General features: G+C 65.4%; 3 protein-coding genes across 6 annotated transcripts in view; 2 read left to right on the forward strand and 1 right to left on the reverse strand.

The window, feature by feature from the left end:
* The first annotated feature begins 1,573 nt into the window (after nucleotides 1-1,573).
* NAB2 (NGFI-A binding protein 2) lies at nucleotides 1,574-6,095 on the forward strand. 3 transcript variants are annotated; one of them, XM_066337451.1, is made up of 7 exons: nucleotides 1,574-1,774; nucleotides 2,770-3,571; nucleotides 3,791-3,924; nucleotides 4,391-4,442; nucleotides 4,605-4,737; nucleotides 4,825-5,025; nucleotides 5,138-6,095. In XM_066337451.1, exons 2-7 carry the CDS (start codon nucleotides 2,777-2,779, stop codon nucleotides 5,230-5,232), a joined length of 1,410 nt encoding a protein of 469 aa, XP_066193548.1. In that variant the 5' UTR covers nucleotides 1,574-1,774; nucleotides 2,770-2,776; the 3' UTR covers nucleotides 5,233-6,095. The 3 variants fall into 3 exon arrangements, with proteins under 3 accessions (XP_066193548.1, XP_066193549.1, XP_066193550.1); XM_066337452.1 differs by lacking the exon at nucleotides 4,825-5,025 and having other exon boundaries at nucleotides 1,575-1,774; XM_066337453.1 differs by lacking the exon at nucleotides 1,574-1,774 and having other exon boundaries at nucleotides 2,553-3,571.
* STAT6 (signal transducer and activator of transcription 6) lies at nucleotides 6,031-16,045 on the reverse strand. 2 transcript variants are annotated; one of them, XM_066337444.1, is made up of 20 exons: nucleotides 15,967-16,045; nucleotides 12,614-12,743; nucleotides 12,371-12,509; nucleotides 10,730-10,813; nucleotides 10,340-10,644; nucleotides 10,094-10,225; nucleotides 9,806-9,994; nucleotides 9,647-9,734; nucleotides 9,427-9,549; nucleotides 9,208-9,300; nucleotides 8,856-9,062; nucleotides 8,679-8,773; nucleotides 8,445-8,581; nucleotides 8,199-8,345; nucleotides 7,947-8,016; nucleotides 7,549-7,674; nucleotides 7,364-7,465; nucleotides 7,199-7,264; nucleotides 6,829-6,975; nucleotides 6,031-6,754 (listed from the first exon to the last, which is right to left on the reverse strand). In XM_066337444.1, the coding sequence occupies exons 2-20, from the start codon at nucleotides 12,727-12,729 to the stop codon at nucleotides 6,571-6,573; spliced, it is 2,550 nt and encodes an 849-aa protein (XP_066193541.1). In that variant the 5' UTR covers nucleotides 12,730-12,743; nucleotides 15,967-16,045; the 3' UTR covers nucleotides 6,031-6,570. The 2 variants fall into 2 exon arrangements, with proteins under 2 accessions (XP_066193541.1, XP_066193540.1); XM_066337443.1 differs by lacking the exon at nucleotides 15,967-16,045 and adding an exon at nucleotides 13,522-13,745.
* A 2,773-nt stretch (nucleotides 16,046-18,818) lies between these two features.
* Nucleotides 18,819-27,073, forward strand: part of LRP1 (LDL receptor related protein 1) — a 78,797-nt gene continuing 70,542 nt past the window's right edge. Inside the window, exon 1 of the mRNA XM_066337468.1 lies at nucleotides 18,819-18,923. Within this exon, the coding sequence (XP_066193565.1) occupies nucleotides 18,851-18,923 (73 nt within the window). The 5' untranslated portion in view covers nucleotides 18,819-18,850. The remainder of the gene's footprint in view (nucleotides 18,924-27,073) is intronic.

Below are 27,073 nucleotides of genomic sequence, written 5' to 3' on the forward strand. Positions count from 1 at the left end.
TGCAGGAAGCAGCCGTATTCCCGCCCCCGGTTACCACGGTGACCAGCATGCCCGTCCCCGCCAGTCACTCAACAGCCACGCCCCGCTCCGGTAACAGCTCTGACGGACACGCCCCTCGACCAATCAGAGCGCAGGCCCGACCGGCCACACCCTCCACGCCCTCGTGTATCCATATGATTGACAACCGCCCCCGCCTATCAGGGCGCGGCCTCGCGTTGTTTGTGTGAATGGGTCACGCGTGGGGGGCGCGCAGCTCCCGCCCCTCGCCCCCCCCGCCCCTCCCCCGGCAGCCGAAGCTGTCCCGGGCTCCGCGACCCCACGGCCCCGCCGGGGCTCTGCCAGGGCGGACACGGCACGAGGGTCACTGGTGACCCGCGGCGCGCCGCGGGTGTCCGCATCCCACGGGAGAAAGAGCGGTTCGCCTCTCGCCTCGGCCGGGGGGCTCCGGTTCGCCCCGCTGCCGGCACCGTCCCTTCCCCCAGCCGCGGGAAGTGGGTGCCGCCCTCCGCGGGGGTCCCTCCCCGTGGGGCGGTGGCCGCCCGTGGGCGGGCAGCGGGGAGCGGGCTCGGGAGGCCCCCCCGCTCCCCCTCCGCGGGCCGTGGGCGGCGGAGCCGGGAAGCGGCGGGGCCGTGGGCGGAGGATGTGCGTCAGCCGGGGGCAGCGCCGGGGCTGGGAACGGCCCCGCCGCGCCGGACGCTTGGTCGTGGAGGGGGAGGGGGGCGTGACAGGGCCGGTGGGGAGGGGGGTGAACCGGGAGAGCTGGGGCAGGACCCCCGCCATGGGGACCGTGCCCGTGCGGGATCCCCCGGCTGTTCCCCCGGCAGCTCCGGGGATGTGCCCCGGACACCGGCACGGCCCCCCCGGCCAGGATCGCGCGTGGGCGGCTCTGGCCCCACGCCAGGCGCCGGTCGCGGTATAAATAGCGCCGAGCCACGCAGGGCCGGACCCGGGCGTGGGCCGTGACACCCCGCCGCCTCCCTCCCAAGGAAGGGACCCCTGTGCTGCGGGCGAGGGGCTTCAGCATCCCCCCAGCCCATCCGAGAAACCTCCGTCCGCTCCCGTTCTCGCTGCTCCAGGGCGCCGCTGGGGTGCTCACCCCAAAGCCTATCGATGGCAGCGTGTGCGTGCCGGTGACACCAAGTGCCCGCCCTTCGCAAGGGCTCCCGGCACCGGTGGGGACTGCCGGGACAGCGGTGCCGGTACCCGGAGCATCTCCGCGCCCCGTCAGGTTGTCACCCAAACGGGGGATGCTGCGAGCGCTGCCCGCGGGACCTGCGGGATTCAGGGTGTCCAACACCGAGCACCGTGTCCCCTCTTCGGGGGGTTCTGCTTCTCCCACGGACCCCCCTTCCCCCGTGCCACGCGTGTCCTCCCCGGTCCCTGCCGGGGCTGCAGGACCCCCGATGCCGCTGTGCGGGGCGCCGCTCCCGTCCCGCTGCTCCGGTACCGGGGGGGGAAAGAAGGGGGGCCGGCGCTGCCGCCCCCGCCGCTGTCCCCCCCCCGCGCTCGGCGGGGGCGGCAGCCGCGGGATCCGCCCCCGGGGCCTCCCACGCGCGGCGCAGCCGGGGCCGCTGCTATTTCACGGTCCCGCCCGTGTGGGCGGCGCGCAGAGCGGCGCGGCGCGGCGGAGGGAGCGCGCCCGGCCCCGGCCGCGGGACCCCCCGAGCCCCGGCACCCCCCGGACCCCCGGCTAGAGCCGGCCCCGGAGCCCCCCCGCCCCTCCCCGGCCGCCCGGCGGGGCGGGCGGAGCGGACGGAGGCGGTTCCAGGCGGCGGTGAGCAAGCGGCGGACGGCGGGAGGGGACGGGGCACCGGGGGGCACCGGGCAGGGCGGGAGTCCCGGGGAACGTGGCCATGGTGGCACTGGGGGGATCGTAGCGGGAGGGAGCAGCGGGGGACACCGGGCAGGGCGGGGGGCCCACGGGGTGTTGGCCACGGGGCTCCGGGCGGGTCCGGGGCGCCGAGATGCACGGGGAGAGGATGGTCCCGATGGGACCGGGGGCACCGCGGCACCAGGGGGTACAGGGCGGGGTAGGGGGGTTCGTGGGGGGATGGCCTCGATGGGACCGTGGGAGCACAAAGGGACCGTGGGGACGGCGGGGGGATGGGACACCGGGGGTCACCGGGCAGGGCAGAGAGCCCGGGGAAGGGATGACCCTGGTGGGTCTGGGAGGAATAGGGGGTGGATGGAGCACAGGGTGGGTTCGGGGCACTGGAGGGCACGAAGCAGGTGCAGGGAGGCTGGGGGAGGATGGCCCTGGTGGGACCGGGGTGGAGATGGGGGCACCGAGCGGGGCGGGGTCACCAGGGAAGGATGGCCGTGATGGGATCCAGGGGACCGCAGGTGAACAAGGCACGGCAGGGCGGGGGGCCTGGGGGATGTTTGCCAATGGTGAGATCGGCACTGGCACATTATCCCTGGGGCTGGGAGGGCTGGGGGAAGCCCCACGTGTGTCCTGCCCCGTGTGAGGACCTGGTGTGGAGGGGTGGACAGAGGCTGAGCACAGCCCAGGGTAGGGCGTAGGGGCTGGGATGGAGGTGACCCCACTCGTGTCTGTGTCATGTCCAGGGGCTGTGGCTGCAGGGACCGTCCCAGCCCGGAGCACATGGGTGGGACTGAGTGCCCCCGTGGGGTTTAGGGACACTAGAACACCCACACATGGGAGTTCTCCGTCTGCCCTTTACCCCCAGGCCCCAGGGCGGGGAGGGGGTTTCTCCTGCGTGTCCGTCCATCCCGGTGGTGAGTCCGTCTGTCCTCTGTCCACCCCAGGCTCGCCATGGCCCTGCCCCGCACGCTGGGGGAGCTGCAGCTGTACCGGGTGCTGCAACGCGCCAACCTGCTGGGCTACTATGAGACCTTCATCCAGCAAGGGGGGGACGACGTGCAGCAGCTCTGCGAGGCGGGCGAGGAGGAGTTCCTGGAGATCATGGCGCTGGTGGGCATGGCCACCAAGCCCCTCCACGTCCGCCGCCTCCAGAAGGCCCTGCGTGAGTGGGCCTCCAACCCGGGGCTCTTCAGCCAGCCTGTCTCGGCTGTCCCGGTCAGCAGCATCCCGCTCTTCAAGCTCTCTGAGACCGGCGGGCGCAAGGCGCTCAGCAATGGGCACGCCAGTCCCGGCGAGGCCGCGGGCAAGGGGAGTGGCAGCGCCGGGACACCCCCGGCCCGCAGCCCCACGGAGCCAGGGGAGAAGCTGTCACCGTCAGCGGCTCCACCGTGGCCGGGAAGGAGCACCCCCGAGTCGGAGGGTGGTGGGGATGAGGAGCCGGGGGTTCCTCCCTTCTCCCCGGGCGGGAGCAGCGGGGAGCAGGCGGTGGGCACGGAGCTGGAGCCGGAGTTGGCACGGACGGTGGTGGAGAGCGTGGAGCGGCTGCTGCAGAGCTGCCCCCGGGGCGGCGAGGCCGAGCTGCGGGCGCTGATGAAGCTCAACAAGAAGCTGGCCAAGGCTGTGGGGCACATCTTCCAGCTGGAGGATGGTGACCGGCAGAAGGAGGAGGAGATCCGCCGGCACAGCGCGATCTACGGCCGCGGCGAGGCTCGGCGCCGTGAGGGCAAGCAGCTCACCCTGCACGAGGTGGGCTCCGTGCTTCAAGTTCCTGGCATGTGCTGGGTTGGGACAGGGACCGGGGCAGCTCTGAGGGTGTGCATGGGTTGGGATTCGAGGTCTGCTCCCACGCAGGTGGCATCTGCCAAGCCTGGATGTGGCGTTGCCTTAGCCGAGGGTCGTGTGGGCGCTGCTGTCCCGTGGGCGCTGCCATCCCTGTCCCCGCTCACGCATCATCTCTGCCCCCAGCTCATCATCAATGAGGCGGCCGCCCAGTTCTGCCTGCGGGACAACTCGCTGCTGCTGCGGCGCGTCGAGCTCTTCTCGCTGTCACGACAGGTCGCACGGGAGAGCACCTACCTGTCTTCACTCAAGGTCGCCAGGTGAGCCCAGACCTGGGAAATGCCCACCTCGTAGGTCTGGGGGGGTCTGGATGTCACACCCTGGGAGCTGCACCATGATCCAGCACCTCTGGATGGGGCCAGGACCCTGCGGCCCCCAGTTCCCCTTTGCCAGTGTGAATGGTTTCTGCCTGACCTCGGAGCGTGGGAGGTGGGGAGGATGGGAATGACGGGGATGCCAGGCGTGGGGGGGGGATGCCAGGCAGCAAAGGGATGCCGCTGGGGATGCCCCATCTCTTGCCTGCATCCCCAAAGCCCCCTGCCCACCGTGCCAGGGCTGCCTTTTCCCTTTGCTTTCCAGCTGCTTCCCTCTTTTTCCACCCCCAATTCCATGTGTGGCAGAACCCCAGCTTCTCTGGCAGCGCCCTGCCTGGTGGCTTGGCTCACAGCGTGGGGCTTTGCCGTGGCCACCCCCACAGGGCCTGACACAGCCCCTTTCCACCCCCAGGGCCCATCCCGAGGACGGCGGTGCCATTGTGGCTAAGCGGCTCAAGCAGGAGGTGGGTGCAGGTGCAGGAGAGCGTGTGCAGGTGTGCACACCTGTGAGCGTGGGTGTGACGGCACAACGTGCCCAGGGCTGCCCATGCCAGCCCGGGGTGATGGCCGTGGGTGTTCGGGGGTGGGTGGCGCAGGGGACCTGCTCACCTGTGTGCTCCTGGCAGGCGGGAGAGCAGAGCCGCCCTGAGCTCCTGGCACTGCCCGTGGGGCTGGAGCCCCCCGGGGCCGGGTACCGAGCCAGCTTGGAGGAGGATACGGGCAGCATCTCGGGGGAGAGCCTCGACGGCCACTTGCAGGGTGAGTGGGGGTCCCTCCTCTTCCCGGGGAGGCCGGTGGTGGCCGATCCCCGGCGCCTCGCGCTGACTGTCGCCCCTCTCTCGGCAGCGGCGGGGGCTTGTCCCCGACTGACCCCTCCGCCCGCTGCGGCCCCGGACGTGCCCCTCGGCCTCGCGCCCCACGGGCTCTGGAGCCGCCACATCCTCCAGCAGACGCTGATGGACGAGGGGCTGCGCCTGGCCCGGCTGGTCTCGCACGAGCGCGTGGGGCGGCTCAGCCCCTGTCTGCCGGGGAAACCCCCGGGACCAGGTGAGCCCCCGCGGGGCCGGGGGGGCTCTGCCGTGGGCAGGGGTCAGGGCGGCACCGCTGCTTTCTCCCGTGGAGTCCTGTCCTGACGCTATCTCCGTGTTCTCCCCCGCAGAGTTCGAGGACGGGCTGGCAGAACGGGGTCCTCCGGCCCCCCCAGACCCCCCTCGGGGCAGCATCAAGGTGGAGCAGGAGACCAGCAGGCAGTGAGGCCCCTGTAGCGCCCCCGCCACCATTAACGAAGCAATAACGTGCTGGGGGACGGGTGCGGCGGAGCTCCGGGCCCGGGGAGCTTTTGGGGGGGGAGGGTCTCAGCCACAGCCCCCCGGCCCCCTCCCGTCCCACACCGACGCTCTGGTTACCTCAGCCGCGGCGGGATGCGACTCCCCGCAGCAGCAATACCCTCATCCCGCCCGGCTCCGCTCCCCCGCCGCCCGCCGGGGCTGGGGAGCCCTCGATGGACTGGAGCCCCCTGTACAGCCCACCCCCCTTCGTCCTGACCATCCCCCCACCCCCGGCCCCGTCACCGAGCGGGGACAGACGCGTCGCACTGTGCGCTCCCACGTCAGCGCTGCCGCCCACGCCGGGCACACGGTCCCCCCCCCACCCGCAGCGCCCACGCACCAGCCGCCAGCCCCCTCCCCGCAGCACGTGCCAGCTCACTGTGCGCCCCCCACCACCCTGAGACCCCTCCCCAGCCCCGCATCGGCTGTAAATACCCCCCCCGCACGCGCCCCCCCCGCCCGCACCCCCATACCTGCGTGTGCTTCAAGCATGGTCCCTGTGCCGGGGGGTGTCACACGTGCCGTGGGGTGTCACCTCCTCCCAGCACGACGCAGGCGGCGTTTGACGGGCACTGGGGAGGTGCTGTTTTTCCCCCCCCCCCCCGCCCCAAAATCCTCGGGGTTCCTCCTCCTTCCTCATCCCTAAAAGCCGTGCCCAGCCCCGGGGTTCCCACCCCCCCGTTAGGACTGTGTGGTGTCTTTTTAGAGCATTAGCGACTCTTCCTTTGTACCGTGTACAGTAGATTATTTATTTTGTTATTTTGGAATAAAACTTTATTTTATGGCTTATCTTCCTGCCCCCTGCTCCAGCCCGGTGGGGAACAGCTCAAAACCCCAAAGCAAGCGCTGACTGCGGGGGTGCACGGGGACCGTGTTCCCCTCCACGGGGGTCCCGGTGTTCCCCCCGCCGGGCACCGGGCTGGCACCTCCGCCCCGGCGCCGTTCGCGCTGCCGCCTCCCGCCCCCGCGGTGACTCATCCCGGCGGCGTGGGCTGGGGGCACCGCGTGCGGCTGCCGGTGCCCCCCACGCAGGACGGGGCCCCTGCACCCCCTCACCCGCGGACCCCCGGCAGCGGCGGGGGCGGGCAGCAATGCACGGAGGAAGGGGGGGGGGCGGGGGTTACCCCAAATCCCCCCAACCCCGCCTTTCCCAGCTGGAGTTTTCCACCCCTTGCAGGAGTCGTATCAAGTCCATGAACCCAGGCAAGGCTGGGAGGAATTGGGGAGGGGTCCCAGTCCGTTGCCGCTCCCCCCAGTAGCCCCCTCATGCGTGTCTTGGCCGGATGCTGTCATCCCACCGTGCCTCCTGGCCCACGCCCCAGGAGGCCAGGCTGGAATTGGGGTACCCGCTGGGCTGCGGGAGAGGCGCGAAGGTGGGCATCAGGGGCACCTCTTGTAGGAGCTGGTCCAAATCCGAGGCTGATGACTGCTCCATGCTGGGCGACATCCTGGGGACAGAGGCAGCGGGGTGACCGGGGGGACTGGGAGGGGCTTCCCCCTGCTGACCTCTCCCCGTGCTTACCACCGCGGGGAGCTCTGCAGCGACGCATCCTCCACGGCCGGGAACGGGGGAAGCTCGGGCATCTCCTCGTCCTGCGGCTCCGCAGAGGGACCCGCGGGCAGCAGCTGCGAGACTTCCCCAGACATGTACTGGTTGGGCATGAAGGGTCTGGGAGGGACAAAGAATGGTGTAGACCCTGTCCTCCAGGGCACTCACCAGCCCCAAGGTATTGGGGGGTTACTGCTTGGTTTGTGGGGGGCTGGTGCAGGGCTCCTCCTTCTGGGAGCACTGGTCAGCTGGGGATGGCCACTCCAGCTCAGCCAGCCCGGGGCTGGGGGGGAAAGGGGTGCAGGGCAGGGTGCCCCCCTTTCACCTGTGTGCCAGGTCTTACCCAGGGGGCCTGAAGGCAGGGTCCTGGCAGTGGGACAGCGAGGGAGGCGAGAGCATCTGTGATGGGCTGTGGGGAGCAGGAGCACTCAGAGAGGGAGGAACAGCCCCAAACCTGTTGGGGTGTGGAGGGGTGTCCACCGTGCCCCCCACCCTGCCCCACTCCTACCTGTGGAAGGGGGAGGTGAGCCTCTCAGGGACCATCATCATGTTGCTCTCAACTGCGGGGTAGCCCGTGGGCATGGGCTGGGGGCAGAACGGAGTGGTGGGGCTGCAGTGCACACACAGAGAGGTTTAGATTGAGGGGGGGCTCGGCCACAGCCCCCACCCCATGCCCCACAGCAGGGCACTCACCAGACGGGGGGCAGCAGTGGCTGCAGGCTCTCAGGGCGCAGCTCGTGCTGCAGCATGGGCAGGTTGAACATTGATGTCTGGGGGGCCTCAGGGGGGGCTCCCATGGTGCTTGGAGGCTGCTGGTCTCTGCAAAAGCACATGGTCTCCATCAGCACTGCCAAGTCCAGGCTCTGAAGGGGGCCTTGTACCCGTGGGTGCTCAGGGGCAGGTGGGGAAGGGCACAGACGTGCCCCAGTGCAGCTTGGGGGCCCACAGGGGGCTCTTTGCTCTCCAGCACAGCTCCGTCCTTCCCAGTCAGGGGTTTCCCTGCCCAGGGGGATGCTCAGGCTGGCCGGGGGTCTGTGCAAACCCTGGCCCATGTGCACACGCCTCCAGCACAGACATGGCCTCGCACCCACCTTTCACTTTCCACAGTCATCTTGATGGCAGCGGAGACGTAACCCCGGCCGTCCTTGCCTGTCTGCTCTTCTGCTCAGGGAGGAGAAGCACTCATGAGCCGTCACCCCCACTGTGCCCTGCCCACCATCTCTGCCAGCCCCAGCTGCCCCTGCAAGCCCTGGGGCCACCTGGGTCAGACCCATGATCCCCCCTGCAGCATTGCTGGGGCACAGAGGGGCAGCCCAGGGCCCGTCCCAGCCCTCCCCACTCACTGTTGTAGTGACTCCCAAACGCCTGGTCCTTGGGGGTGTTGGGGTAGAGGTTACGGAGCTGCACCAGGTCCCGGATCCGGTCGCCGAGGGAGCGGATGGACAGGTCCTTGGCAGAAAAGGGCTGGATGTTTTCCACCTGGCTGGAGCCTGAGTGAGGGGAAACACGTCAGTGGATTCCAGTGCTGGTTCCCCTAACAGCCCACAGCTGCTGGCAGTGAGGATTCCCCCTGCACTGCACAGCCTCACCGTCCTTGCCCCACATGACGTAAGCGATGGTGACGCCCCCGATCTCGGAGTCGCTGAAGCGGAGCAGGAAGGTCCCATCCGGCTGCATGCTCAGCAGTTTGCACACATACTGCTTGCTGATGAAGCCCATGATGAGCCTGGAGGACAGGTGGACAGGTGGGGAACAGGGATCAGGACTACCCAGGGCGGTAGGGTGGGATCAGGACCCCCAAAGCCCAGCGCCAGGGCACCCACCTGTCTGACCAGTAACTTTTGAGGCATCTCTTGGTGAGGTCTAGGACTCCATCAAACCACTGCCAGAAGGTGAATCCCCGTCCAGGGAGGATCTCCTGAGGCAGAGAAAGGCCATGAGGTTCCCCATGGCCATGGCCACACTGGCCCCTGCCCACCCTGGCCAGCCCTCCCAGTCACCTTGTTGAACTGGGCCCAGGAGACGTGGCGGTTCTGGAAGTCCTCGGGGCTGGCGCTGTGGTCATTGAAGATCTTCTGGGCCAGGAAGAAGTAATGCTCCTTGAGAAGCCCCTTGGTGGTCTGCACTTCTGCCATGAACTTCAGGTTCAGGGTGTCACACATCTTTTCCCAGGGCACTCGCTCGGCCACCACGAAGGGCACCCGCTCCTGTGGCCGGGCAGGGGGTCATCAGGATGGGACACTCACCATGTCCCACCCCTGGGCTCCCACTCCCACCTGCACTGTTTCCCCCACCTCCAGAGCCCAGCCAGCCCCAGGTTCCAGCTCCCTCCCTCCAGCCTGTGGCACTCACAATGTCGGAGAAGGCGTTATCCCACAGCACAGTGGCTTTGGCATTGTTGTCCTGGTTCCCATGGACGATGACAACGATGGGCAGAGACAGGACCTGGGGGCAGAGAGTGGCCCTGAGCCAAGTGTGGTGTTGCCCTGGGACTGTCCCAGTGCAGCACGGGTGTCCCCCAGGGGAAGGCTCAGCACACCCAGCCCCATCCCATGGGAGAGGAGCTGGTACCTGGAGGTGGATGGAGATGTTGCTGGGGGTCAGGGTGACGTTAGTGCTGAACAGGACAGCGCATTTCTCCTCTGTCACTGACTCAGAGCCCTTCCGCTCACAGCGCTTGATCTTCTTCAGCAGCTGGGGATGGAGAGCTGAGCATCCCTGCCTCGGGACCCCCAAAAACCTGACAGAGCCCCCCAGCACAGGCCCCCAGCCCCTCACTGGTGGCACTTACCACGTTCTTGAAGTTGGCACAGCAGGTCCCGCTGGTGGGGTTGGTCTCCAAGGCCACCGTGTTGTGCAAGATCTCCCCCGTGCTCTCACTGGGTGGAGGAGAGGGTCAGGGTGGAAACAGCAGTGGAGAAACCCCACTGGTCCCGCACTCACTGCTCACCTGAGGGTGTTGCTGTAGTTGCTGAGCTCCAGCTCCCGTGCCTGCTTCTCTGTCACCATGTCAGCCCTCACCATGTAGGGCTTGGGTGCTGCCTTCAGCAGCTGTGGGCCCAGCAGGAACCGGATGCTTGCCTGGAACTTGGTCTGGGTCTTCAGCACCTGTGGGGGCTGCTTCTCCACCAGGAAGGAGCTGAGGGACAAAGGGACACCACAGCACTTGGCACAATGCCCTGCCAGCTCTGCCACCAGCCCCTGCAGACCCATCTCAACCCCTGGCCACCACAGTTACCTCTTGACCAGGCTGGACAACACCTCGTTGAGGCGCTCCAGGAGCCGGGGCAGCAGCTCAGCCCCCAGCTCTGTGCTCGCCGCCATCACCTGCTGCTGCAGCTGGAAGTAAACCTCGACTAGGCTCTCGCACCTGGGGGAAGGAGGACCCTCAGTACTGCACCCTCACTCACCCAGAGCCCCTTGGGCCGGCAGGAGAAGCAGGAGGCTGCCCAGAGTCCCCCAGTCCTGCCTTGTGCCACCTCACCTCTTCTGCAGCGGTGCCAGATTCTCCTCAAAGATGGCCCCATTCCCTGCCAGCTGCTGTTGTCTCTTCCAGATCTGGATCCTCTTCAGGACTTGCTGCTTGGCTGCCTCCAGCTCCTTCACAGCCTCCAGGATGAGGGTGGGCAGCTCCCTGGGGGCCACGGGGCTCTGCACGGCGCCGTCCCGCCCTGGCCCCTCCTCCTGGAGCGCCTTGATCTCACGGACTCGGTGCTGCAGCCGCTGCAGCCCCAGGCTGAACTTCAGCTCCTCCTGCCGCCGGTGGAAGCTGAGGGGCAGGTGGTGGTCCTGGGGCAGAGCACAGCGGGGTCAGCAGGGGCTGGGGCCGGCCCTGCACCTCGGGGTGCCCGGGAGGGAGGCAGGGAGCACCCACCCGTTTGAGCACGGCTGCTTTCTCGCCCTCCAGGATGGCTCTGATGACGGCTACCAGCCGCAGCGGGTCCCGACGGAAGGTGTTCTGGGGGGGACACAAATGGGGGGTGTCAGGGGGGACAGTTCACGGGTTCCCTGCTCCTGGCCCCTGTCCCACCCCAGACCCTTCCCACAACACCCGGCCAACGCAATTCAGGGGTTCCACAGCCTGATTTCCAGCTTTAAAACCACTTCAAATGGTGCACAAATCATGGAATATCTGGAGTTGGAGGGAACATCAGGATCATCGGCTCCAACTCTTGTCTTTTTTTGTATAAAAAGTAGAAGAATAATCAACTCCCATTTGAAAAAAAAAAAAATCCAAACCAAAAGGAATTCTCCATTCCTGTGAGCATTTTCTCCAGCCTCCAGCCTGACACCTGGGGGAGACTCTCCCAGCTGCCCTGGGTGGATCAATGCTTTCTACTGAAAGCAGGGAGAGGAATTCCCCTGCTGGCTCCAGCTCCCGTGTCCCATGCCAGCTCCTCCGGCCTTCACGCATTTCCCAAATTAGCTACTTCCCAAAACAGCAGCAGAACCACGATGGGGGGAATGGCTGATGACGTGCTTGGTGGGTTTCTGTGCCGGTGGGAGCTCCAGTGTGGGGGTCTGGATGCAGCACTGGAACCCCGTGGGCTCTTCCAGGGAAAATGTGGGATTCAGGGGATGAGAAGCCCAGGTTTGGTTCCCACCCACACCCTCAGCCCTGTGGTTGCCCATCCTGGGGGCCACCAGGCTCCCACTGCCCACAGCAGCACTGAGAGCAGGGAACAGCCTGGCCAGGCATGGAGAAATGAGGATTTGGTGTTCTGGGATGAGGGGATGGAGGGAGGAGGGAACACAGTAGGGCTGCTCCGGTTCAACATTTTAAATAATAAAAATTCCCTAAGCTGAAACATTTGCTTGTTTCCTACAGCAAAAAGCAACAGTCTTGTTTTGGAAAGTCACCCTGCTCCCCAGAAGTTGTGACTAAAGCTGATCCCTTCCCAAATGCTGCATATTAAAAAGGTCTGTTATCAAAAAAGCAGAGTTTTCAACCAGAATGGGGCCCTGGGAGTGAGCCCTGCTCAGCTCCGGTTCTCTGAGCTCTGCTGGCCAGAGGGGATAAATCAGAGGGTTGGGAAAGGGACAGAGCAATTCCAACAGCCTTGATAAAAGAAAGCACACAAAAAATGAAACCCAGAGCTCACGGCAGGAGGAAACGCAGCCTCACACGGCCTGGAGGAAGGAGAAATCAAACACTCGAGCAGAAAATGGGGAACATCTGGTGAGACAGCCCTCAGGTGCCAACAGCTGGGGGCGAGTGGGGCCATGGGGGCTGAGGGACTCAGCAGGGTCCCCACAGGATCATTTCAGGGAAGAAGTGGCAGCTCCCTGTGGGCCACTGGGCTGCAGAACCCGGGTCAGCCCCGGGCTGCAAACAAATCCCCTCTTGTCCTCTGGAACACCCCAAAAACCCAATCGCTGAGTCCACTCATTGCTCACAAGCCTGGAAAAGGGTGTCACACAGAGGCCATCCTAAGGCATTGAGCCCTTCCAGCATAAAATAATCAAGTTTTCCTGGGTGATGGCTGCAATCCCAGCCCCAGGGATCTCTGCACACCTCAATGCTGTTGACTTGCTGCAGGATTTGGCACTGCTGCCCCTCGCTGCCGGCAGCGCTGCGGAGTTTCTCCAGCATGGCTGAGAGCATCCCGTTGGCCACGCTGCTGCAGAAGGCGTCTGAACCATTGATGAACTCCCTGGAGAGGAGAAAAGTTGGGAGAATGGGTATGGGTCCCCCACTCTCCCGTGTGACCCCCCAGCCCTTAGGTGTTCTGGGGAGGAAGGGTCCTGGGAGACTCACCAGGGCTGGTTCTCCAGCCACTCGGCCAGGAGACAGCGCAGGCTCCGTGGAAACTCTGTGGAGAGGCTGCTGAACTCCTCCGGTGGCATGTGGGACACGAGGTTCCAGAGGGACATCTTGGAACAGTCACCTGTGGACAAAAAGGAGAGGGGATAGGAGCAGGGCCACTCAAGCAGCCCCGAGCCCTGGGGGGGTTGAGAGCTGAGAGCCCCTCAGGGACGGGGTAAGAGCTGCTGCTTGTCCTTCCAGGTGTGAACCTCCTGCTTCACTGGGCTGTGGCTGCTGGAGAGGAGAAGGAGGAGGAGTGAGAAACGTGATCCAGGATCATCCTGTTGGGCAATCCTGGGCAGGCTGGCAGCCCACTTATGCCTCAGTTTCCCACATCTCTGGAGAATCCCTGCTCCTTCTGCCCAAAGGGAGCAGGGACGGGCAAGCGCTGCTGGACTTGGCATAGGAGAGCTGTGAGAGCAGGAAGAGTGTGGAACCCTCTGCGAGTGGGAGAAGTGTGAACTCCTCCAAGCTTGGCGACGCCGTTCCACCGGGGCGATCCCAGTGAGGCGTCCTGGCTGCCCCTCACAACCTCCTCAGGTGTCCCAGCAAGGAGGACCCCTCCCCACCTGCCCCTTACACTCGGTGGGCTTCAGAGACCAGGGAAAGCAAGAAGAGGCCTGGAATGAGGCGCCAGACAGGCAACTCCACCTGGTACACCCAGACTGGGGCCTCACGGCCCCACCTCACCCGGAGGTGGGCGTTGGAACTCCGACAATTCCCACCCCGTTCCCTCGGCGTTGCCCGCACCTCTTCCCGACAGCTCCCGCCCTTCCTCCCGTTCTCTCGCACCCTGCGGCCCGTCCGCCGCCCCGCGGGCCCGGCCGGCCAGGGGGGTCCCCGGGCACACACACACACACCTCGCTGCCGGTTCCGCCGGGCCCCGCCCGGGGCCAAGGCCCGATCCCGCGGCGGATCCCGCGGCGGATCTCACGGGGAAGCGGGGGAGCGGCGGGGAGCCCCGGCCGGCGCAGGCCTGGCCCCTGCCCTCAGGGCGAACAGGGGAGCGCGGAGCCGCCTCACGCCCCGAGTCCCCGCGGGCAGCGCTCCCCACGGGCCTGGGCCGCGCCGAGCCGCCCAAGGCGCAGGGCGGAGGTGGAGCTGAGAGACTCCGAGAACCCTGCGAGGGGAAGGAAGCCAGCGTCACTGGGCAACGTCGCAGCCGGAGCAAACAAACGCCTGCGGCCTGCCCCGAGCGCTGGGTGCAGCGGGAGCACCCCGGGGTGGCGGCGGGGTGACCAGCGCTGGGCTCGCCAGCCCTCACGGAGCTCCGTGTGCCGCCCCTGTAAAGGACCAAACCGTGGTGGCTGGAGGCTGACGCTTTCCAGAAATGCTTTTGCTTTCGACTTCGTGCTGCCCGCAGCAAACAGATCCAAGGGGATGAGGTTGTTCCGAGGGGTCAATGCCCGGTGCGAAACGCACACGACAGTTCTGGGAATGCTGCTGGGCTTTTTCCCCACTGTCCCAGTGGGACGTTGGCAGGAGAGGAAAAACAGCTTTTGCCACCTTCCAGGCTAATACCTCCCTTCCTCCTGCCCTATTAAACCTGTATTTCTGCTCAGCCCTGGGAGGCAGCTGCTGGCTGGAAGCGCCAACCTGGAGCGTAAGCCTTAAGCCAGGCATGCCTGGATCTGCTGAGAAGCTGCAGGAGAAGCTGCGCTGCTCCCTCCTCCCACAGCCCAGGAGGAGCTCGGGGCAGGGACGTGCCTGTCCCCTCCTGGAATCAGTCACAGCTGTGCCGTGAATCCTTCCCATCCGAATTTCCATGTTTCCTTCTTCTTCTCCTTCTGCAGAAGAGCTTTTCCCAGTTCCCTCCTGGGATCAACATCCCATGGGGACCCTCCTCCAGGTCACCCCGGGAGGTTGCAGGGACGCAGCTGAGTTGTGGCCGGGGAAACTGGCTGGACACGGGGCAGGTTATGGCACTCGGGGAGAGGGAGCACCACCCAGCACCCGCTCCGCAACCCCAAACCCCCTTGACACAGCCACTTTCACTTCCTCCTCCAACCGAGGGGCTTTGTGCCCTTGTGGGGCTGGGGTGTCCTGGGCGAGGAGGTGGCTCAGGAGGAGCCCAGACACGGGAGAGGGCTCAGGGACCCCCACACTCTCAGTAGGGCCTTTGTGCTTTCTCACTCAACAGGAAACCCTGTCCCCAAGTTGTACACTCCCCGTCTCCTTCCCTGTCCCGAGGTGCCGTACATCCCACGGATGTTACTCATTAACTACCAGCCCTTCCTGGCAGCTAACCGCAGCCCCCCACCCTCGGGGCAGCTGTGTCGGGGGGACGGGGAGGGACCCCACCCCTGGCCATGTCCCCGCTGCCCTCTGCGATCTCCTAACCTGGCGCTGGTGGGTCCCTCTGCACCCTCCTCATCCTGCGGGGCACCTTCCCTGTCCTGCCAGCAGATTCCCCGCGGCTTTCGCAATGACAGATGTTCCGAGGTTTTCCAAATGCTTTGGACACCCGGACTTCTCTCTGACTCTGCCCTAGCCGCGAAGAGCCCGAGGGACATCGCTGTCCCTCAGCGTGCCTCAGTTTCCCCGGCGTGCTGGGGACGCCACTGCTGCCAGCGTTCTCCAGCCGAGGCCAGAACACAGGACACGGTGGGACACTGGTGACAGTGCCATGGGGAGGTCACCCACATGCTGGAGGCGGAGATGCCCACTGCTGACCACTCGGGGAGAGAAAGTTCCTCCGGTGCGTAGGAAGAGGAGCGGGCCTTCCCAGCCGACCCAGCCCAGGATGACTCACGGCTCGGGGAGTCCGGGCTGGATTCGATTCCGCTCCCGTCCCGAGGAACTCGCTGTCCGGGTCCACCGGTTGGACGGGGGAAGGGGTCTTCCTTTGCCCCACGCGCCCCCCATCCCCAAACATCGCCATGCCAGGAGAGCGGGGTGCCAGGAGAGCTGCGTGCCATCCTCTGCACCCACCCAGCAGCGGGTGCTCTGGACTTCGGGTCGAGCTGGGCTGCGTTTCCACCTGGGCGGCCGATGCAGCCTCGGCGCCACCGCTCCCGGAGCCCCTTCCCCACCCCATCCCATCCCCAAACACCCCAGCGAGGGGACTGACAGTCGCTTCGCTCCCCCTCAGAGGTCCCGCTCAGCCTGTCACATGTCGCACTGCCCACCCCCGGAGCAGGGAGGTGCCCATGGACAGCCGTCCGGCCCCGGGCAGCCTCCGCCCCTGGAATACCCCGCAGAGCCCCGTTCTCTCCCAGCTCCCAGCTCGGTGCCCCTGCACGAGTTCCGGCCGGGGCGAGAGGTGTCAAGCAGCGGCAGAGTCCCCGGTCCCGTCCCCTCGTTACCTGGCGAGAGCAGCCGCGGGCAGGGGGCGGCCGGTCCCTGCGGCCCCTCGTTCACTCGCTAGCGGCGGCGGGCGCGGCCGGTCCCCGCGGCGGCCCCGCTCCGCCGGGAAGCGCCGAGCGCAGGAAGGGGGAGGAGACGTGCGAGCGGAGGGATGGGAGAACACCGGGAACGGGACCAACCTCGGCAGAACCGGGGACTCCCGGACGTCCCCACCGAGGGGCTGCGGCACCTACCGGCTCCGCGTTCGCCCCATATCAGCCCACACCCACTCGTGACTCCACTCTTGCCCCGTATCTCCCCATTCCTGTTTCCCATCATGACTGCACTTTTACCTCATATTCCACTCGTGACCACACTTCTGCCCCATTCAGCCCCCACCCACCCACTGCTAGCACCCACGCGTATCCCCTCCGCCCCATCTGTGACACCCACTCCTGTCCCTTACTCCTGCTTTAATCAGGTCCCTCTTTGTTGCCCTTCCAAGGCCCCCGCCCATCCCCGTGGGTGCCCCCCGCCCGTTACCGCGGGCGCTCTCGCACCGGGGCAGCCCCGGCTCCGTGGCCCCGCCATTCCCGGGTGTACCGGGCCGGGTCTTTGGTCCTGGGCTGCTCCTTCACCGCTCGGTTTGAACCCCGGTCCTGTCCTGAGGTCCGAGCCCGTGACTGGTCCCGGGCTGTGCCCGCCTCTGCCTGCGCCCTCCGGTATACCGAGCCGAGGACGGGAGCGGGGGCACGGAAAAGGAGTGCTCGTTGCTTGGGGAGTCCTTGCTGCTATACAGGGATACCCGCCCTGCCCCGGGACTCTCCTTCGGCCGCTGAGACCCCCGCGTCCCCGGAGCGGAGGGGCAGCACCGGGCACGGCTGCCTCAGGACCGCCAGGGGGCGCTGCCGCACCGCCGGTGCCACCGGGGCGAACCGGGGGATGCGGGACCGGTGCTGCCAGGGCTGGGGGTGCGGTACCGGGGCTGGGGTAGGGCCGCGCGGTTCCCGCATTCCCCCCGGCTCTTCCCGCCGTGGCGCCAGTGAATTCTCCGTGCTGCCATTTCACGCAAGCATCAAACGCGGCCGCGGGCCCCGGGAGCGCGGCTCGCTCACTGCGTACCGGGACACCTCGAGGGGGTGGACACCCGGCGGGGCAGTTCGGGACTGGGAAAGGACTTCCCGGCTCCCCACGCCCCCCTCTAGGGTGCTACCTAGTGGGGAGGGGGCTGTGGAGCGCTGACCGGGACCCACGCGTGGAAGGAATCAGAATCGCACTCTCTCCCGGGGTCGTGTGCGACGTTTGGGGGCTCTGGGGGAATGGGGGTACAGAGCCGGCCCCCAGAACCTCTCCAGCTCACCAGGTTCCACTGCGCTTTTTGCCACCCCGGCGCTTCTGCAGGGGCGGCGTCCCGGGAACATCTGGACCTTCTCCCGAACATCTGGCGCCACAGCAGCCTGAATCACCCTCCCCCCCCCGCAGCTGCCTGACCGGGGTGGGGCGGAGCAGGCGTGTGACATAATTAAAAAAACATATGACATCACGCGGAGGGGTCGCATGGTGCCTGATGACGGTGCCGGCACCGCTGCCCAGCCCCGGCCCTGGGCCCTCGCAGGCAGTGGAGTGGCCAGTGGATGACGTCACGACTCTGGCTCTGACGTCACGGTTCTCAGTCAAAGCCGGAGTTGGGTGAGTGATGGCCGGCCTTGCGGATGACGGGACCCCAATGTTGGGTGTCCGCTGTTCTGGCCCCCCGGCCCTGAGCCCTGCTTCCATAGCCCCGACGGGACGGCTGCGGGGACGGCGAGTGTCCCGTGCCCTGGGGGGTGACGAGGGACCCCCTGCCTTGGGGACACAGTGAGGGTCCCACTAGCCTCGGACATAGTGGGGGTCCTGCTGCCCTGGGGGAACTGTCAGGGTCCCAGCGCCCTTGGGGGTGGTGATGTTTTTGCTGTCCTGGGAGAATTGGAAGGCTCCTGTTGCCTTTGGGGATGGTGAAGGGCTCACTGCCCCGGGGGACAGCGAAGATGGGAGCTCCAGTGCGGGGGTCAGGAGGGCTGCCCTTGGGGATGATGAGGGTCCTGCTGCCTCGTCCGTCTCTGACCCGCAGCCGGTACCGTGTGCCGGTAGAGGGGAACTGGGCCGTCCCCGCACCTGGGGGGAACGGAGGCCACCACAGCAGGGGCGGGCCGGGGGCTGGAGTGGCATCGCGGGCCGGTACCGGGTGTGGGGGCAGGACACGCAGCGCTGTACCGGCACCACACCGGCCCCGGCCTCGGCCCCCTGCTCGTACCATACTGACACCAATACCGGCACCGGACCTCTGCCCGTACCATACTGACACCGATACCGACACCGGCACCGACACCGCACCTCTGCCTGTACATTATTGACACCGACACCGGACCCCTGCCCGCACCATACCGAGACAGATACCGGTACCGACACGGGACCCCTGCCCGGACCCTGTCCCCGCCCACACCCACCGGGGGGCGCAGCCCCGGCACCGCACGCGCATGCGCCTAGGACCCCCCCCACCGCCACGCGCGTGTCCCCCCCCTCCCCGTTCCCGTCCGCGGCGGCGGCGGCTCGAGCCCGGTGACGTCAGGCGGGCGGCGGCGCGCGCTCCATCGCCCCCCCCTCCCCATCACCGCCCTCCCTCCGCCGCGGCGGCGGCGCGCGCAGACCCCCCCCATCCCCCGCCGCCCCCCGGCCCCGCCGCCGCCGCCGCCGCCGCCGCCCAGCCCGGAGGGTCCGCCCGCCCCCCGGCCCGGCCCGGCCCGGCCGCCGGCCCGCCCCCGCCCGCCCCCCGCGGATGTCGGTGCGCGGGCCCGGGACGCGCCGCCCCACGGGCAGCACGGCGTGAGGAGCCGCCGCCGCCGCCGCCGCCGCCGAGCCGCCGGCATGGGGCCGCTGCTGGCCCTCGCCGGGAGCCTCCTGGCCCTGCTGGCCGCGCCCGCCGCCCGCGCCCTCGAAGGTGAGTCGGGGGGCGGCGGGGGCCGGAGCCCGCGGGGCGATACCGGCGGGGAGGGGGAGGCGCCGCAGCCGCTGTCGGGGGTGCGGGGCTCGGCCGGGCCGGGGAGGGGGCGGGGGGCGCCGCGCGTCCCCCCCTCCCGCCGCCTCCGTGACAAAGCAGAGCGGCCCCGCCGCGCCGTGGGGGCACCGGAGGGACCGGGGGACAGCGGGGGGCAGCGGGGGGCAGCGGGCCGGACTGGGGAGGCGCGTCCTCCCCGCAGCGCACCGTGCGCCCCCCGCCCCGTTCCCCCGCAGCCGCGGGGGCCGCTCGCTGGCGCTCCCCGTTTTCTCCTCTTTGCCCGTTCCCGTTTCATCCACCCGCCCTCCATCCCATTTTCCTCTGGAATCCAAAGTTTTCCCCGCAGCCAAGCAGGAAAGTTGGAGCTCAGCACCACTGCGGGAACCGGGGCCCGGGGTCCCGGTGTCCCGGGGGTGGCCGGCGCCGGGGTCCCACCGGTCCCAGGGGTGGCCGTGACAGCCCGGCCTCGCCCCAGGCTCCCGCTCTTGCATAATCGGGGCTACTTCTCCCGAAGCCGCGGCGCCCGGCTGTGGAGTTTGGCTGTGACCGGGCCTGGTGGCACTGGGAATGTGTTTATCCAGCGAGCGGACTGTCCATCCCCCCGTCCGTGTGTCCGTTTGTCCAGCTTCCCCCCCATCGGTTCATCCAGCTCCTTTGCCAGCCGCTCGTTCCCAAGCCGTGCACGTCGCGTTCCCGGCTCTTATTGATCTATTCAGTAAATGCTTGAGCTCGTCAGCTCCATGGCCGGGCTGGGAATGTGCGAGGGGCCGCTCTTGGCAGCGCCCGTGCTCCGCGCTGGCAGCAGATCCAGCCGGGAACCGGCGGCCGCGGCGAACTTCTTCGCAACGCTTGGATGGACGCGCAGGGCTGTTTTTTCCCCTTCAAAAGCAGGGAAATGAAAGGGTCTCGGCTTTCCTGTGACGGATTCCCCTCTGTCCGCATGGGAACCGCCTGGTGAAATGGGAGGCTAGAAGGATGGATGAACCAGAGGGTTTTTTGGGGTTTTTTTTTTGAGGGAGGTTTTTCTGTCCCATTTCTTTGCCCACCTTGGAGCAAGGTGGGAGAAGGGATTTGGTGTCGTGGCAGTGGCAGCATCTGACCCGTCGCTGGGTCGGAGGGATGGAGGAGGAGGAGGAGGTTTGGGCAAATGCCAGATTCCTGCCCCAGATTCATGTCTGGGGCTGCAGGAGGCCGGAGCCTGTGGTTTCCATCCTCCAACCCCTCCTCGCCCTACTGGGGGTGCAGACACTTGATCTGTGTCCCTCCAAGGGAGGTGACAGGAGCAGAGCAGCTCAGGTCACCCTGCAGCTCCCCCTCGGTGGCACCTGCAGGGCTGATGGAGCCGCTGGCACCCGCCCGGTGAGCTCAGCAGTGCAGGTGGCCAGCAGCTGAGCCCTCTGGGGTCACCCCTCCAGGGATCTGAGGTCTTGGAGGCATCATCCCCGCTCGGAGGTGGCTCGGAGCAGCCGGCGGATCCAGAAGTTGGTGGGGGCGGAAGGGAGGCATCACTCATTGCATAAGCTGCGTTGCCTTTGGAAACGAGGCTGCGGAAATATGATGAGCTGGAGGGAAGTTCCTCCATCCTCTTCTCCACACCCCAGGAGCTGGAGTGGGGCAGAGGCATCCCTTCCTCCTGGTGCATGTCCCCCTCTTGAAGGGCTTCCCTTTGGGGCTTGTGATGGGGACAAAGTGCTGCTCCATCACCTCAGTGTGCTGGGAGCTGTGTGAGCCTGTGGGTGGGAGGATGTGAAGGTATGTGGCGGATGTGGAGGCACCGTAAGCACGTGGTTTGCCTGGTTAGGAGGCAGAATGTGCCACCAAGGTGCCACCTGAGCTGGTACCTCAACCCTGGCGGTCCTGGCTGGGCTCTGGTTTCCCTGATGAAAGTCTCCCACTGCCCCAGCTGGGTACAGTGGGGTCTGGGAGAGGCCAGGATGTCATTGGGAGCAGGGTGCAGGTCCCCATCCTTGTCTGGAGGGCCAATTCCTCACACTCACTGCCTCTGTTTGCAGCTCTGGAAGCTCTTTGCGTGTTCCTGGAGAAGAAGAGGACAAAGTCCAGCCGTGGGGTGGGAGGAAGCTCTTGCATGGGGAGCAAAGGGCACCGGTGTGCAGCTCCTGTCTGCCCAGTCCTCTGCCACTTCCCAGCATAGTGCGGGGCATCCCTGGACCCTGTGGTGGCAGAACCCCAGGAATGGAGTGAGGGCAGGCAGAGGTCACGCTGTTCCTGTTCTGGCAATACTTGTGGTTAAGGGTGGCTGGGGTGTTTTGATGCAGCACTTCCCTCTTGCCACCTTGGTGGTCTGCCGTGTCCCATTGCGTTCCCATGTGTGTTCCCGGGTGTTCCCTGTGTGTTCCCAGGTGTTTTCCCATGTGTTTTTCCGGGTGTTCCCATGCGTGTGCACACGTGTGGGTGTGCACACACCGCTTCCCGAAGCGTGCACAGACACGCCCGGAGCTGCGCCGGGTTCAGTGGAGGTGAAGAGTGGAGGTTTGGGGTGCTGGGAGGAGAAGGAGCTGCTGGAGGGGCTGCCCCTGGGCAATGGCTGAGGATTCCTCCGTGCAGTGTCTGGATGGGTGTTTGGCATTGCTATATGGAGCATCCCAGCGGGATGCTTGGGTTAGGTTAGGGTTGCCCCAGCAGCCCCGCGGATTGTCCTGCCCTGAGAGGTACCTGCTGCCACTGTGGTGTCTGATGAGAGGGCTGGGCTCTGCCTCCCTCCCACATGCTCCCTGTCCATGACAGGCACTGACGTAGGGAGCATGGGGCAGCGCTGGAGCATCCCTGGCAGCGGTGCCAGGTTTGGGGTGAAGCCGAGGCGTTCCTCCTCGCCGCTTCCGAAGCTCCTGAGGTGCGGTGGGCGGCGTGGGGGTGGCAGCAGCTGTGGCAGCCCCCTCGCCTTCGGTGTCTCAGCCCCACCACTCGCTCCTCGTGTTCTCTCCGTGCTGGTTCCATGTGCTCCGGGGGAGCCTGAGAACCGGGAAGGAGCGGGGGCTGCTCCAGCTGGTGATGCTTTTCCTCCAGTGTTAGGTACCAATTAGGATGGTGGGGAGTAAAACCACCCAGGTCTTGCCTGTGCCTCCAAGGCCCTGCTTCCTGGAGCATCCTCCTCTGGAGGAGCTGACTCCAGCTGGTGTTCTGTGGTTCCTCTTTGCCCCCAGCCTGTGCCTGACCTGTGGATGCCCACTGGGGCTGTCCAGGCTCTGCTCTGCTGCACAGGCATTCCCCTCTCCTCACAGGAACAGCAGGATTGGAGCAGAAAATCAGAGACAAATTAAGGGAAAAGCTGTGTAAACCAGCTGCTGGGTGGGGTCCTGAAAGCAGCCCTGGAGTCGGCCAAGGGGACGGGGTGGCGGCACGAGAAGCTTTGAGGAGGGAGGGTTGGCTCCCAAAATCTATTCTCCCACTGCCTGGGATGAGGGTGCTGGGGGAAGGACCACGACTCCTTCCCTCTCCAGGAGGGTCTGGGGATCCTGGCTGCCCTCCCAAGGTTGTGACAATGTCCAGGTCACCTCCCAGTGCTCACTGAGGTGGGGAGGGGGATGGAGGATGGGCAGGGTGAGGACCAGGAGCCCTTTGGGCAGAAACTGGGCGTACTGGTAGCATCTGTAGAGGTGATGGTGGTGGCAGGGTGAGTTCATTGGGCACTGGGGTCTGTGCCAGCACTCGCCTGCCCTGTGGCTGCCTGGTGCCTCCTGTGAGGCTCATCCTGGTGCAGCAGCACTGCTGAGGAGGGTTCTGCTCTATCAGATGGATCCTGTTGCTGAGGACTTGCCACCATCTGGTGAGCACTGGGATGCTCTGCAAGGAATGGGACAGCTTGTGGGGTCCCTGGGGATGGTATCCACACTGGGGTTTCGCTGTGCTGGGAGGCAGCAGGAGCTGTGCCCGTGTCTGTGACCCAAACAACACTCCAGGGGGGTTGGCTGTGCCATTGGGGAGCTTTCCCAAACCCTTGGATGGTCTTTTGGATGGAGAACAGTGCAGGCAGCACGTGGTTCTGCGTGTGTCCTTTGCCCAGCAAGAGGGTGGAGGGGAGGCGCTTCCCGAAATCACAGCCAGGGCTGGGCCCTCGGGAGCTCTGGAGTGCCTGGGGAGGGGGGGACACACAGGATGTGCCACATCCCGCTGAGTCAGCACCACTGTGAGCCCACAGCTTTGTCATGGGGCAAGAGGTTCCTCTTCCAGGCGTGGGGATGATTTCAGTTCCCAGATCCAAGCGCCCTCCTGGTGCAGATAAATCCTTTCCCAGCCTGGTGAGAGCTGCCTGCCAAGCCCAGAGTCCTCTCCCAACTCACCCCAACAAACCATGGGGCTCCACTGAAGTGCCTGGGGTGAATCCAGCAGCCTCAGGGTTGGGAATGGGCTCCTTGGAGTGGGTGCTGATCCCAGGAGTGGCATCTGCCTTGGACTGTGAGCAGTGGATGCATCAGCCTGTTTCCTTCCCACAGTCCTGCCTTTGCCAAGCAGACAGGACTCTCCTTGTGCTTGGGATGAATTTTATCTCCATCATCTCCCAGAGAGCGTGTCCAGCTGTGTTCCCATGGACATCCCTCCCCAGGGACTCGGCCTTGGTGGCCAGTGGCCTTGCCGAGCGCCTGGGGACGTTTTGCATCCAGCTCTGCCATCCTCAGGCTCTCTCAAAAGGAGCATCTGCCCCAGCTGCAGCTTGTTTTCCAGGGGATGCTTTTCCCTTCTCCTTGGGATTTTGCAATCCAAGGCCACCTCGAGCTATTTACAGCCCAGGTTTTGCTGTTGACTTAACTTTCCAGCCCTTTCCACGCACTGCTCCTGGGCAGAGACTCCGGCTGCGGCCGCACCAAATGTTTTCAACATTTTCTAATTCGGCTCAAACTCGTTGTTTTCTTTGCTGTGTGACTCTTATTTCTGAAGGAAAAAGCACAGGGTGGGCCGTGAGGGCTGGTCTGGATGTTATTCCATCGTGAGAGGTTCTCCAACGTGGTCCGGCCATTTCTAGGGCTAAATATAGACTCCAGTGTCCTTCCTGAGCCAGGGAACGGAGTAGGCTGGAGCTGCAGTCATGCAGATGCTGTGCAGGATCACAGACAGTCCCAGCACCGCTCGTGGGGTTGGCAGCAGAATTGTTGGATAATGACCTTGCTGGCAGCTCTGAGCTTCTCCGGTGGGACCATGCTCGCAGTGACACCGAGGGGAGGGATGGGAAGAGCATCCCGGGCTCCAGGGAGTGTCAGGAAGGTGAGAGCAGGTCTGTGATGTCCAAAACACATGGACTGGGGCAGCAGTGGGAATTGTGGATGTCTGGGAGGGAGTCTAATTGAGTTGGAAGTTGCATCTTTAATTGAGTGGACTAATTAGCCCCGTGCCAGATGCTGTTTCTCCAAATGAGACCACGGGCAGGTGTTGGGGGTCACATCCTGGGGACAGGCAGGTTTTGGGGAGGTCTGTCCTGAGAATGGGCAGGTGCTGGGGGTCACATCCTGGATGTGCCAGAGCTGGGCAGGTGGGGGGCAGGTGTGGGGGTTGCTGTTGAATTGAGGGGGGCTGCAGTTACAGGAGGTGGAGAGGAGTCACTGCTCTTGGGCTCAGGGCTCTGCCATCCATCCCTTGGGGACTGAATCCAGGAGGATTCCAGCTGGGGGAGGCTTTGGGAGCCATCCTGCTGCTGCCCCCATGCCCCAGCCTCTCTGGGGGTGGCTGGGTTAGTTTACTGGGGGCTGCCAGGTAACTGGAGTGCGCTGAAAGCTCGGAATTGCATCAATCTCACCCATTTACCTGCAGCTCTTTGTTCTTGGGTCACACATGGCTCATTCAGGCCACCAAAAGTCACGGCTGGCCAACAGTGTGGCCATAGATGTGCAGGAGTGTCTGCACCCGCTGGCTCTGCACTGGGCTCCTCAGCACTGAGTCCCTCCTGGTGTCCCCTCCCTCTGCTTCCCTGTGCCCTTGATGCTGGCACCTGGTGATTTTCTCACAATTAGAATGTTGTGGCCTAAAGGATGGCACAGGGACACAAACCCTCCGGCCCTGAGGAGCAGCAGGATGCTCCTCTGCCCACCCTGCCCTCTGGCATGCTGCTGGTGGGCTGCCAGTGTGTACCCACCCACTCCAGCCTCTGCTGGAGCCTCTGCCACGCGTCTTGCCCATCCTCTGCTGCCGATGTCGACACCCCGTGACTGTCCCTGGCTCTGTCACTGCCGGGAGAGCGGCTCCAGATGATTTATGACACTTGAGGGTCCCTGACTGGGGGGCCACAGACACTTCAAACCACGGTGCTTACGGTGGTCCCATCCTCTCCAGGCACTGGGAGCTGCACCCCTCCGGCCTCTAGCGCAGGGAAAAGCTGTGAAAGATTTCCTCCCGGCGGGATGTCGTGGTGCTTTTTTTATTGTTTGGAAAAGGAAGCACTTGGGTTTAATACTTCCCGCTGCAGCAGCCGCCTTCCCAGCGCCGGGGCGGATGCTGCGGGGCACCGGGGCCAGCGCCGCGTGGAGCGAGGCTGTGCCGGCGCCTCCGCCCCAGGGCTGGCTCTGCATCCCTGGGTCCGTGCCCACGCCACGGCCCCGCTTCCTGCCGCAGCCCCCGGCCCTTCCAGATGGGTTTGCTCAGCCTCTGCCGGCCCTGGAGCGTGTTTTCCCTCGGGAGGAGAGGATTTGGAGCCCGGCGCTGCTTACTCACCAGCGCCGTGTTCTCCTCCGCAGCGGCTCTGATGCCGTCGGCCTTTGCCTAGCCCTACGCCCTTTTGGCTGCATGAAATCCTAAATTTTCTTTTCCTGCGACTTATAGAAGTTAAAACTGGTGAAAGCAGGATTCCTGACCCACAGGAGCATCCGGTGGAGATGCCAAGGGGTCAGGAGGCATCTGGGACGCAGCATCAGCTCAGGGATGACTGTGCCAATTCCTCTTTCAACATTTGTACCAGTTACAGACAGATGGGACATTTCACCATGCCAGGGATGTTTTTCCAGTGGAGCAGCTGCCACCTGGAAGCCGTGCAGGACCTGCTTTTCCAGAATATGCTGTCAAGGAATCCCCAGACCTTTGCCCTCACCGGCAGCACGTGCTCGCTGTGCTGAGGAGGCAGTGGGTGACTGGAGCTGTGTCTCCACAGGCTGGTTGGGCTTGGTTTTGGGGACTGGGACAGGAATTGGTGACAGCCAAAAACTGTTGCAGGAGCAGGGCAGGGCCGTGGTGTTGTTGGGGGTTCTTACCTCCAGAGAGACCTTGAAGTCACAGGAGATTGCACCCTGTGACAGTGGCTCCACGACCTTGTGCTCCCCAGAGCTGGGAGATGCTCTGAGGTCCCCCAGGAGACCCAGGTCCCCAGGGGGACCTCAGGAGGTGACTTGGAGGCTTGGGACAGGTGTGGGTTTCCATGTTCTCATGCCCCTTTTGCTGCTCTCCAGCCTCTTGGAGCATCCAGCATCTCCTGGGGGGTGACAGTTCCCTGCCCTGGCTGGGGTGGGACCCCCATGTGCTCTCCAGTGAGGACCCACAGGTGTCCCCACCCCGAGGATCCCAAACCCCAGCTGGATCATCCCTGGCTGCGTTCACACGGGCAGGTGGAGCCGAATCCAGAGCAACTCCCCGCGCGGCCGCGCTGCTCAGGAATAAAAGTCCCTTTATGCCGGAATAATTAGTGTACTCAGAGCATGCTAATTATTCTGGGATAAAAGTGACTTTTATTCCAGCAGAGTGTCCTCTCAAAGGGCCCTTTCTGCCCGCTCCCAGGGCACAATAGCTGCTCTGCTCCGTTTCCCCATCCCAGACAAAGTCCTTATTTGCGGAGGCAGCGAAATTGAGTTGACTAATGAATTAAGGCCAATGGTTCTGGCCGGGCTCCAGCCCTTTGAAAGCCTTGGCGAGCTGATGCCCAGCCCTGCGGGAGGAAGCACGGACCCTCCTGCCCCACGGAGCCCCCGGCAGCCTCCCCTCCTTCCCTCCCAGCTGCCGGGATGAAATGCCTATTAATCTATCCTGTGGAATTGCTTTATTCCCGGCGCAGGCAGGGCTCTGGAGGGAGCGTTATCAGCTCCAGCCACAGGCCATAAATAACCACCGCGGCGCAGAGCGCCGGATCCTGTTTGGGTTCTCAACTGCCCAGGGTATAAACA

The sequence above is a fragment of the Sylvia atricapilla genome, chromosome 29 (assembly GCF_009819655.1).
Source record: "Sylvia atricapilla isolate bSylAtr1 chromosome 29, bSylAtr1.pri, whole genome shotgun sequence".
In the NCBI taxonomy this organism is placed as follows: domain Eukaryota; kingdom Metazoa; phylum Chordata; class Aves; order Passeriformes; family Sylviidae; genus Sylvia; species Sylvia atricapilla.

Bases quoted from the DNA above. Each gene is read 5' to 3' on its own strand.
- NAB2 (XM_066337451.1), top strand. From the start codon at position 2,777: ATGGCCCTGCCCCGCACGCTGGGGGAGCTGCAGCTGTACCGGGTGCTG. The intron at 4,738-4,824 runs GTGAGTGGGGGT...CTCTCTCGGCAG, and splicing joins CCTCGACGGCCACTTGCAGG to CGGCGGGGGCTTGTCCCCGA. The intron at 5,026-5,137 runs GTGAGCCCCCGC...TCTCCCCCGCAG, and splicing joins GGGGAAACCCCCGGGACCAG to AGTTCGAGGACGGGCTGGCA.
- STAT6 (XM_066337444.1), bottom strand. From the start codon at position 12,729: ATGTCCCTCTGGAACCTCGTGTCCCACATGCCACCGGAGGAGTTCAGC. The intron at 12,510-12,613 runs GTGAGTCTCCCA...TCTCCTCTCCAG, and splicing joins TGGCTGGAGAACCAGCCCTG to GGAGTTCATCAATGGTTCAG. The intron at 7,265-7,363 runs GTAGGAGTGGGG...TGCTCCCCACAG, and splicing joins CTCACCTCCCCCTTCCACAG to CCCATCACAGATGCTCTCGC.